The sequence below is a fragment of the Gavialis gangeticus genome, unplaced genomic scaffold (assembly GCF_001723915.1).
Source record: "Gavialis gangeticus isolate Ggan-Ray unplaced genomic scaffold, GavGan_comp1, whole genome shotgun sequence".
Taxonomy (NCBI): Eukaryota; Metazoa; Chordata; order Crocodylia; family Gavialidae; genus Gavialis; species Gavialis gangeticus.
Genome location: NW_017728993.1, coordinates 60554518 through 60565524, shown reverse-complemented (window position 1 = coordinate 60565524; position 11007 = coordinate 60554518). Strand labels below are relative to the sequence as shown.

General features: G+C 42.9%; 1 protein-coding gene across 5 annotated transcripts in view; it reads left to right on the top strand.

Moving 5' to 3' along the window:
• RALGPS2 (Ral GEF with PH domain and SH3 binding motif 2) overlaps nt 1–10385 on the top strand; it is a 252496-nt gene extending 242111 nt beyond the window's left edge. For all 5 annotated transcript variants that reach the window (XM_019501819.1, XM_019501821.1, XM_019501818.1 and 2 more), the window contains 3 exons: nt 3520–3625; nt 6360–6451; nt 9995–10385. In XM_019501819.1, the coding sequence (XP_019357364.1) occupies nt 3520–3625; nt 6360–6451; nt 9995–10024 (228 nt within the window). In that variant the 3' untranslated portion in view covers nt 10025–10385. The remainder of the gene's footprint in view (nt 1–3519; nt 3626–6359; nt 6452–9994) is intronic.
• The last annotated feature ends 622 nt before the right edge of the window (nt 10386–11007 follow it).

The window sequence follows — 11007 nt, the reverse complement described above, 5'->3', positions numbered from 1 at the left end:
TAGGTCCAACAAGGCGTCCCCCCTGGTGGGGCTGTGCATTCTCCCTTTGAGAAAGCGGAACCACCCTGACAGCTCATGCCTTGGAATAGGCTTTGTGTCAGGAGTGTGTGTGTGTGTGTTGCTTTCCCTGTTTAAAAAAAAAAAAAGCTAATATTTTGCCAAGTTAGAAACCTGTGAAAAATCACAGTTCACACACGCTTAATAGTGCTTTGCTAAAGCTTAAAACCTAAAATTAAGATGACATCCTTATTGAGCATGCTCAGGCTTTTCACAGCTCCTAGTGCGGACCAGATTCTACAAATGCCAGCCTAGTCCTACAGGGACAAAGTTGGACGTTTACTTATAATCATTGTGCACAGTTGCTTTCAGCAAGTGGGGAGTTGGGAAACTAAACAGGGAGGCTACCTCTCCTTTACTGTCTTTCTGCTAGTAGCCTGGTGAAATGGTAGAGTGATGTCTAATTCAAATGCAGAGGAACAGGAACCAGATAGACTGTAGTGTGGCAGAGAGCTTGACAAGTAGATAAGGATAAAATGCCTGGAATTTGAGACTGGGTTTAGATGTTGGCAGATGCAGAGACTGGCAAGGCAGTAAAACTGTCTGAGAGAAGGAAGGGTAGTGGAGGAGAAGCAGCCAGTGCAGCAGTGGAAAACTAAGTTTGGATGAGGAGCAAATGGGTGAGGGATTGGGAAAGAAGAGGTGAGAGGAAAGCAAGCATGAGTATAAGGAACTGGGAGGTGTGGGAAAAACTGGGACTTGCTGGTTAAAAAGACTGGGACCAAGTGCTATGGCAGGCAAAATCACTTGGATCAGAGGAGAAGCCTTGAAGAGAGACAGATGTGTAGACTTGCAGGGATGGAATGCGAGAGGGAGAGATCAGGAAGTGGGCATCTCGGGGAAAAGGGTGGACAAGATGTTGGACATACATTTCTGACTGATTCACAGTTGCGCTCTGTTGCCTATATAGGCTTGTGGGGCAAAAAGACTGGGAGTAGCAGGGGAGTTTGGGAGTGGAGCAGGGAGACTGGAGAGGTGACCCAAAGAAGAATGTATTACCGTTTAAAGTTTGTTTACGTTCTTCTCAACAACACAGTTGGTTCCATAAAAGATGTCACCCACAAAAATCCTTGCTTCACATACTTCCTGGCTCATCACAACTACACCAACACTTTTTGCTCTAATGTGGTCCACAAGTGGTAATACCTACATCTGCTATTTGTTATTCTTTAAGTCAAATGACTGAACCTAAAGATTTCAACTCTATTGATGAACCAATTGGGTATCAGTATGATACCACCTGATGAACTTTTTCAGTTTGCTTTAAAAAAATCCTGAGAAATTACACGTGCACATTATATAAAATAAACATTATTACAGTTACAGAAGTACCTTAATGATAAAAAGCCAGAATTCAAGTTGCTTGTGCAACCTTAATTTGGCTTCTTTTTGCATATGCTTTATTATTAACTTTATACAATGATGTATTTTTTTTCTGCATGATTCCTGACTCACTTCAGGGTACAGGTTGGACCGTGCTTTGAGGATGAATCAGGGTTGTATAGTGAAAGTATCTGTTGTTTGGGACCCTGATTAATCTATTGGAGAAACTGGAAAATGTGTAGTGAATGAGGCAAGAGACTACAGAAAGGGAAAAGCAGACATATGATGCACTAGAAAATTGAATTATTCCCTTGCCTTTGTCATAGAGTTTCTATTTGAACCTGGATAAGTTATTTAAACATAGATTTTGCAGGTCATTGCTAATTATCCATTTCTCATTTTTTCATGTCCTGCTCAAGACCCTGAGTCAGTGGGAACTATGATTTGTATATAGTAAAAGCCATATCAAGTACTATATATTCTAGAAAAGCAGGTCATAATTGTTTCAAACTGAAGACCCAAAATTAGTGGATACTTTTGCTCTTATTCTTGTCTTACTACAGTTTCTCATCTGTAAAATAAGAATAATACCTTGTTAAACAATACCTACTTACCTCATGTGGGTAGTATAAAATTAATGTAGTGCTGTATTTAACTCAAATCTAAGTTGACCCTGAATTTAAGATGACCCTGAAATAATTAGATTCTATTTATGTAAAATTTTATAAATTGTTATAATTTTCCAGCTATAGAATCTAAGTATTGGAGGTTTGTCTTGTATTTGCCCCCACAGGGAAGTAGTGACTGGGGGGAGGGAGGGGTCAGTGGCCCCAGCCAGAAGCCTGGGGGTTGCTAGAGCATGCCTTCCTACTCAGCTGGAGCAAACACCCTCCAGAATCAAGCTATCTGAGACAGAAGTTCAATAAATTGAATTAACCTAAATCAGCTAAGTCTGGTACTACATACATCCAGTTTCATCTTAAACCAGTTTTGGCCATTTTGAAAGTGGTTTGTGCACACTGAACTTCTGTTGTGTTACAGATTTGAACTGGCTTCTGATCACTTGTACTGGTTTATGTGTAATTTCTGTCCCTAGCCCAAGTGTGCCTACTCCAGATACCAGCCTCCCTGCCATGTCCCCCTACACACACACATGCACAAAAACACAAAGGATCCATGTGCTGAATAGCCCGCCTCTCATGACTGGAATCAGGTGTTCTTGTCACAAGTGCAAGTGAGGCACAGGTCTACCTGATCTGGCTCCACCCCATCAATGGCAGAGCCAAACCAGTCACCAGCCGCATGGGACAAGCCAAGGCGAGGTGGCAGAGCCTCTCATCTACCTAGACATTTGGTGATGTTTGCCAGACATTTAAGGCTGGTGAGGACACACATCATTGGAAAAAGAGAGAGAAAGTTGCTGCTCAGTTGTGGGAGTGAAGAGGTTGAAATGTATTTGATGCAGTGGTTCACCATGAGTTGAAAGACTTGCTGCCAGGGCAGACTGAGCCCAATGGGCAGTATATCTTATTCTGATTGGCTGAATAAGATAAAGACTATTCTACAAATATATACAATGGGACTGAATTAAATTACACATTTTGGCATTTCTTAACATGCAAGTGAATGACTCAAATGTTTTCTAACAGATTTTGTTTTCGTGGTTTTTTTTGGTGTATTTTTTTTAGTGTAATACACAGAAGTACACAGTGCTGAGAATACCGTTGTGCAGAATGTATGCTGATGACTATACATCCTAGTGCAGATTGCATCCTAGTCCATTGCCACCCACAGATATGGGGCTTTGGCAATGGACACTATATCCTTAAGTTGCTCTCCTCACTGAGCTGGGGTGGGTCATTCTGGCCTGCATCCAGAAAAGGTTGCCAGCCCCTGACCTAGTGGATTGTGGTGTCCTATTAATTTCCCCTAAAATACACGCTGGCATCAAATTCTGCTAAAATAAATCCCAAGTCTATCTAGAGTAATTCTTAACTTTTATGGAAAGCCATACACCAGTGAATTCAATAGAATTTTTATACATTTACAATGTTATAGGTGAAGGAAGTGGCCTATTATTTATGTAAAAATGTACTATGTAATGCTGTGAATCTGACTAATTTTTATCTTTTTTTCCAGTTCAAATCTACCCCGAGTAAGAATGTGTCAGTTGTGGGATGGATGGTAATGATGGCTGATGATCCAGAACATCCTGATCTCTTCTTGCTGACTGATTCTGAAAAGGGTGGGTAACATCAGGACTGCAGTGATCTGTATAAAATGGTTTTGAGATGTACGTGATTTGTTGTAAATATTTAAGAATTTCTCAGATATGCTTATAATTATAACAGAAAACATGGAAGGAATATTACAGTGGCTCTCAACCTTGGGGCGTGACTCAAATCGGGGGGGTCTGCTCCTTACTCCGCCCCTCCTGCCTGCAAAGCTGTCCTGGCGCATGGTCCACGTGGCTCTTGCCATCACTGCCCCCCACAGTCCTGGCCCAGCCCAGGCTTTGCTGGTGCCATCGGGCATTAGTGAGGTGGAGGTGGGAGTCACCGCCTGGATTTAGGATTTCAGCAAAAAAAGGTTGGGAGCCACTGCAATATTTAAACTTTAAGCCATTCTTTAATTTGTAAATTCTCATCTCCTTTTTTCTGCCTTAAACTCTTTGACAGGTGATCCTTTTTACCACCTCCTCTCAAATTTTTAAAGATATTTACAAAACTGTAGCTCCAAACTCTTACCATTCTAGATTAGATGTTTTCAGAAATAATATAGAAAATTCATTGGCTTGATGCAGGCTTTTAATCATTCTTAAGCCATTAGGAGTCATTTTGCATGTCTATGAAAAAATAAATATTGAACTACACAGATGTTCCCTGCTTTGCTCTGTGCACATATCCATGGGCACACCCCCCCATGCCCTCCTGGAGTGCGGGCAGTGGCGGGAGTCGTGATGGAGCGTGGGACCGAGCCACAGCTCATCCAGGGGAGGAGGAGGGTGGCAACTCCCACTGCTGAGTGCACACTGGGAGGGCACGGGAGCATGTGTCCCTGGATTTGGGTGGGGCAGGGCAGGATGTGGCTGGGGCTGTGCCGGGCTCTTCCTAGCTCAGGGCAGGTGGCAGTGGCACTGGGAGGGGGCTGCGGGGGGTTGAAGCCACTCCAGAATTTGCTGTAGCCTTCCCCCCGTTAAGCCCCTTCCCAGAACTACTGCCGCTTTCCCTGAGCACAGCCCAGCCCAGCCCCTGCTGGGAACAGCCTGGTGCTGGCCCCAGCCTGCGGCGGCAGACCACCCTCCTCCATGCAGATCCAAGGGCACATGCCCCTATACCCTCCCAGGGGTGAGCATAGCTGCGGGGGCTGCCCCATGCAGCTCAGTCCTGCACCCCACCCTGACTGGGCATCCCCTGCCGCGGCCCCACTCCCTCCCCCACTGCTGGGCCAGCCCACTGTCACCCAGCAGGCAGATCTGGGGGCGCACACCCCCATGCCCTCCCAGGGTGCAAGCACCGGCGGGAGCCACCACCCCCTCCCCATGCCCCCCCGACGAGCTACTTATGGCTCCATCCCGTGATCTGCCCCAGCCCCATTCTCTCCGTCACTGTGGGGACCTTGATTTGCCCACCCCACCCCCTGCCCCAAACAAGAAAAAGTATAAAGGGGCACCTGAGCTAGAATTTTGAGAGAGAAGGGGTACACTTGTTAAAAAAGGTTGAAAACCCTTGATCTAATTGGAAAAAAAAAAAAAAAAGGCTTCAGAAATGCAAAAAACAATACAATTTCCTAAGTTGTTTTGGGAAGACTAGAAAATTAAAAGTGAAACCCAGTTCAGTATGAATTATGGAGAAATTTTTACTTTTCTAGGAAAGTTCAAAATATGCAGAAAGGGCATCAAAAGCAGTACTGACAACACATTTTAACATGCATTTTCCTCTGTGACTTGTTGGGATTTCTTCTCAATTATTTCTATACTTAGTACCAAAGGATAATGTCTTAGTAATTTTACCAGTACCTTTGCAACTGCAGTTAGTTTTCAGTGAATGTTTTGAATGCAGTTATTTAAAAAGATATTTTAATGGATCAATTTACATAATTAAAAATTCATCTTTCTCCAGCATATACAATATGATGTAAGCACGAAATGTACATATCAGTTCATATATGATGGGTATCATAAATTGTCCCTGTCATAGGTGAACCTAAGGATAGCACCGAAACATATAAATTGTATGCGCTTGTCAACTGGATATCAGCAGCAGCAATCTGAAACACTTTTTTGTAATATTTTTCCTCAGCCCATCTAGAATCAGGCAACCACTATATATTTAAAAATTGGTCTAAAGTATATCAACACTTTTTTTGAAGACGTGCACACATTCTTAGAGTATAAACTCCAGTTCTGTCTACTAAGCCTGTATAAAGCAGAAAGTATTTGCTTCAGACTTGGAGAGACAATGGTTTAATTCGGTGACTTGAATCACTATCCCGATTCAATTTGGCCAAATCCAAAGAGATTTGGGGCCGAATCTTATTTGGCTATGGTCTATGCAGGCAGGCAGTGCTGGCAGGAGCAGCTGGGGGAGCAGCCAGATGAGACCCAGCTTGAGCCAGCAGCCTCGGAACAAGCCTCAGCTCACCCAGCTGCACCCCCACCGGGCAAGGCAGGCGGTACTGGCAGCTGCGAGGGCTGAAGGGAGATAATTGGGGAGCTGGGGAGAGGGATCAAACCAGGAACTGGGGGGAATGATTGGGGACTGGGGAAACAAATGGGCAGTTAAGGTAAATTATTCTATTTGAGTTGGATCTATGCTGCAGAGATGTAAATTTACATGAATATAGGAATTCTGTTTGCATGCTTTGATAATGTCTCCGTTTTGGCTTTGTTTGAATTTAGATAAAGTTGAAGATACTATATTGTATGTTCTCTGCTTTGGTTCAGTCTGGTTTTTTTCCCCTTACCTTTTTCATTTTAGGAAACTCATACAAGTTTCAAGCTGGGAATAGAATGAATGCAATGCTCTGGTTCAAACACCTGAGTGCTGCCTGCCAAAGCAACAGACAACAGGTGAGAGCAGTACAGTGAAAAGGACATGTGAGCTGCTGAAGGAAGATCAGCAGTGGCAAATAGTTTGCTCTACATACCTTAAAGTTTGTAAAGAAGACTCAGTAGTAATTGAGCATTTTCTTATGAAAAGCACAACATTCCCGACAGTTAATCTTACATTTGCGTTGATTCTCCTGAATGTCCCCTTTTCTACCTAGGCAAGCCCTTGGTGATTTAAAAATTCGACATGAAGCCAGGGGTGAAAGACTCACCTCAGGCTGGATCCAAACCACAGGGTTCCCCTCTGGCCAGATTCACAGGGCAGGTGGCACCTGGAGTGGGGATTTGGGGCCAGCAGTTGGTCTAATAAAAGATATCAGATTTACCCAAAGTACCTTGTCTGCCTAGGTCTTTAGTCCAACACTGCTACAGCCAACACCTAGAAAACACTTGTTGTTTTCTGGAATCAACTGTACAGATATTGAGGTGGTTAGTTGTGTTTGTCTGAAGTCAAGCAGGAGGTAGGAGAGTGTGGTATACTACAGATTAACTAGTTCAGAGAGGTCTGAGCTTTCATTGGCAACAGCCTACTTGGTCAGGTGCTAGGAATGGTCTGTTCTTTGCATCTGACAAAGTAGGCTATTGCCTATGAAAGGTCAGTCCTCTCTAAACCAGTTAGACTACCATGCCACACTATCCTACCTCTTGCTTGACTTCAGACTAATAGGCTGTTGCTTATGAAAACTTGTCTTTCTGAACCAATTAGTCTTGAACATGCCAAGACTTGGCAAAAGACTGAGGCTGACATTAACTTACTGACATTGTTTGTAATCAGTGCGAGTCAAGTCATGTCTGTCTCAAAGCCTGCATGAATGCTGGTGGGGAGGGGTTGTTTTTTTCTGGAGGGGGGTGGTCTCTTGTTTTGTTTTTTGATCAACCATCTGACCCCCGTTGACTTCCTGCCTTTTGGGCAGGGGGCTAGACCTGATGATCTCACAAGGTCCCTTTCAGCCCTAATGTTTACGAAATGTGTGAAATAGTAGTAGAGATCTTTCCTGTTACTGCTTTTTAGGCTTCAGTTCTTTGGCTTCCCTTGAGAGAGACTAGGTCTTGGCATCCAGCAGTATACTGTGTCTCTTACTGCCATTGGAGATGGCATTTTAGGAACATGAGGGTTTTCTGATGCCCTGAATTAGTCAAGATTATTTATCCTTCTGGTTCTGCTGGATCTGATAGCAGCAAGGACCAGCATATTCTTTGCCTGTACTTTATCTCATGGTCCTCCTGACTAATGGAGCCCTTCTAAACTGTGGTCTGCCAACTTTCACCAGCTTTCTTCCCTACACTGGTCATTGTAGAGTTCAGTTAGTTTTCTTATTCAACAAAGCTTCTTGCAGATGTTAGAAAAACCAAAAACCACACTTTAATGAAAGAAGCAGTGCATTACTTGGACCCGGCTCTGTAGCATCTCTATAGATCAGGTGTTTCAGGAGGGCTTTTTGGCACTTTTATCTAATAGCTGACTCCAATCAACTATTAGATAAAAGTGCCAAAAAAGCCCCACTAAAGTGCCTGATCTATACAGAAGTCAGGTGAGCCGGGTCTAGTTAACGTGCTCTCTCTTCTGGAAGTGCACCAAGTTTAAAGTGCCACATGTTTAAAAAAAAAAAAAAAAAAAAATCTGCAAGCAGCCCAAAATTAGGAAGAGGGATGGAGAGGAAGATGTAAAAGACTGACCAAATCTTGACCACTTTTTGCCTCTGAGGGGATAATACCATAGGAGGGTAAGCTCTTTATGACTAAAGAACTGGAAACAACACCTCCAATCATACCTTTTCCAGATGAATCTGAGCTCTTCATCAGTTGACACTTTTTCCATGAGTTACCAAGAAATCTTGTAAAAGCCTTGTGGATAGACCTTATTGTTACCCCCAAGAACAATTCCAGAGATCTTTAGCATTTTGTAGGCCACATACCTGAGATTGGGGTCATCTCTTTATTTAAGGTAGTAATTTGCCAAGGGGTGAGCAAGTGGGGCACCAGTCCCCAGCACCAACCTAAAAGGGGGTGCTGAAATGGAGGCCCTCCAGAGACTCTTTGATGTGATAGTAGCAACTTCACACTTCGGCAGTAGGAGCCCAGCAGTTGCAACTCAGCACCAGCAACTGTAGGAGCTGGATGTGGGACACCGCAGCAGCAGCTTTGGGGCTTTGTGTCCTTAGAGCAGGTGAGACAGACCACTCCCGTGTCCCCACACTCCAGCAATTAGCACCCTTCCTTCCTTCATGCCCCTCTCCCCCTGCATACCTTCAGTGTCTGAGTTAGGCAGGGTTTGCTTAGGGCACAAAACCCTCTGTTTCTCCACTTAAGGGTAGCCATGGACTAATAAAAGGGTCTTTGATTCTCCCAATACTGAAGTTTTAATGCCGTTTGTTCGTCAGAATATTTTTACTTGCCTCATGCTGGGCTCTCAAGCTGTATGTCCAACTGATGAAAGTTGTCATAGACTTAAATATTCTACACACATAGCAATGGATAAAGTTAATAAATAGCTGGATCTTTGGGGGAATGAAACAGATTTTTTATCTCAAGCATTGCTGAGAAAATACAACTTCCTCAGATGGAACAAGCTGCTGACTTTTAGCTTTGCTGTTGGAGGCATAGTGACCTTTCCTTTGTCTTTGTAAGAGCAACACCCTCTTGCACTTCCATTTTTCTAATGTTTAGAGCAGTGATTCTCAACCTTTTTTGTACCAGGACCCATTTGTAAACATCAATGGCCAGTCCCGACTCACTGGCCCCTGGTGGCTGGGGTGAGAATGGGGAGGTGGGTGTGAGGAGCCCCAAGCAGCCCCTTACAGGCTAGACCTCTGCCAGCTTGCAAGGGAAAACCACGGTTTTCCACATTTTTCTCCTTTAAAGGAGAATCTGTTTTTTAAGTTTGTCTGCGACCCTTTCATAGTTTTATGAACCACTATTGGGTTGTGACCTATGGTTGAGAAACACTGCTTTAGAGGACAGTGTTAAATGCTACTCAGTTCTTCTTCCTTGTCAGTTTTTGGGAATGCTTCTGCAAAGTTAAGAGTGTGATACTTCTTGATTATGACAAGACTTGGCCCCATCCTGACCTCTGTTTACTGTGAATTCAGTGAGTTGGGACGCCTATCTGTGAGAGTCCTTTCTCCATCTTCATTTGTTTTTTGACTCTGGATTTTGTCAGGTTTTTTTAAAAAAAGTTAAACTCACAGTTGTAGCCAAAATGTATTATGTCACAATTTATACTGGCAGAACAGGGATTAGGGCCAAATCATAGTATACTAAGTTTATAAACAATGCTTTACTTCGGTGTCTGCCATTCTCTATACAGGTTTGTTTTTTCCTAGTTTTAGTTAATCTTGTACTGTTTGATTTGGTTATGAATTGTTCTTTAGAGCAGCATGTTTTCCCTTTGAAAAGGGGGAGCTAAACTATGCATTTAAGCAGGCAAATGATTTGTGAAAAGATGGAATGTGGAACGTTAATTCCCAAACTAAAATCAGCTGTTCCTTTTGTTCTTATTTTCAGGTTCCTGCCAACTTGATGACTTTTGAGTAAAAGGCTAATTCAGAATGTGAAAGAACAATTAGAACTTTCTCATCATTTGGAAGTGAGGTCCTGATGAAAGTGTGCCAGCTGTAGATTAACTGTGCCAGATCAGAGCCTATGGGCTCAAATCTTTTAACTCTGGATAATGGAACAAAAAGCACTAACAGTTTGGGGTATGAAATCCCCTGTCGGAAAGAATGGAATTGCAACATGAATTGCCATGGACCATGCTTCTTAATATTCTCTAAACTGACCTGTGGAAACCACTGCCTTAAAGAGTGAAAGGAAAATCAACATGAAACACCAAATAGTGTGTGTGAAACTTCTGGCGGTGCTGTGCTTGGATTAAATAGATTGTACCTAGTTTGAATTTATTTTAACTTTATACTAATTTTGGAAATAATTCACCTTTTTAGGTATTCTTTAAAAAATAATACCACATTTAAGGGTTGCATCAAAAGCTGGATTTGAACTGGGGATCTAGAGGTACTTAGAAATTCTAAGGATGCTGTTTAGACTATACTGGCAGCCCTAAATTGGAGTTTCTTGGGTTCAGTTCACCTGGAGCACCATTAATTGTCTCATACCTAGGGTATAAGAACCATAGCAAATGCAGGTTTTAAAAACAGCTGTAAACTTGCAAACCTTAGTACTGTATAGGGAAACTTATTTCCTGCAAGTGGCACAAAGGCCAAGTGCTTATACACTATAGTTTTGGGATTTTTGTAAGTAAAATCCTTATGTGGTATTCTGATTCGTGTTTTAAGTATAGTCCATGGTGGGGTTTTTGTTTGCTTTTCCGATTTTGGTTTCGGGGGGGTTTTGTGCAGCAACTGGGAAGAGGTATCGGGTCAGAACTGAATGTTTCCTTTCCTTTATGTTTCTATCCCTTATGCTTCTGCAGTAGTCACTCTTACTTGTGATGGTTCCACAACACAACAGACACTTAATTTAGTTCACAGGAGTTGTCTTTATTTTCCTGGAGGTCCATG